General features: G+C 59.0%; 1 protein-coding gene across 1 annotated transcript in view; it reads left to right on the plus strand.

Annotated features, from left to right (window-relative positions):
- The window catches only part of LOC102751450 (dnaJ homolog subfamily C member 17-like), a 1,676-nt gene extending 1,275 nt beyond the window's left edge, over positions 1 to 401 (plus strand). Inside the window, 2 exon segments of the mRNA XM_015569253.1 lie at positions 13 to 241; positions 244 to 401. Coding sequence (XP_015424739.1) covers positions 13 to 241; positions 244 to 389 — 375 coding nt within the window. The 3' untranslated portion in view covers positions 390 to 401.
- Positions 402 to 410: the final 9 nt, after the last annotated feature.

The raw sequence follows: 410 nt of genomic DNA on the forward strand, positions 1-410 counted from the left end.
CTAAAATGGAAGTGCAGAGAGGATGGGTCAAAAGGCGGCTACTCCAGAGGCATCCTCCTGCAGCTTCTTCAAAAGTACGGAGAGGTGCTCAACCTGGTACTTTCCAGCAAGAAGGCAGGCACCGCCGTGGTGGAGTTTGCGACCATCAAGGCTGCGGAGCTGGCTGTCCAGAATGAAGTGGGCCTGGTTGATAATCCTCTGAAGATTTCCTGGTTGGAGGGACGGCCCCAGGGCAAGGACAGCCCGGCCACCCAGGCCAGTCACAGGGCTCGGTGGTGTCCGAGAGGGACTATGAAAGCCTCGTCATGATGCGCATGCGCCAAGCAGCTAAGTGGCAGCAGCTGATCGCCCAGATGCCGCAGGAGGACAAGGTGGGGCAGCTGACGTAGCATTCAACCCACCACCCCACC

This window comes from Myotis davidii, unplaced genomic scaffold (assembly GCF_000327345.1).
Source record: "Myotis davidii unplaced genomic scaffold, ASM32734v1 scaffold345, whole genome shotgun sequence".
NCBI lineage: Eukaryota > Metazoa > Chordata > Mammalia > Chiroptera > Vespertilionidae > Myotis > Myotis davidii.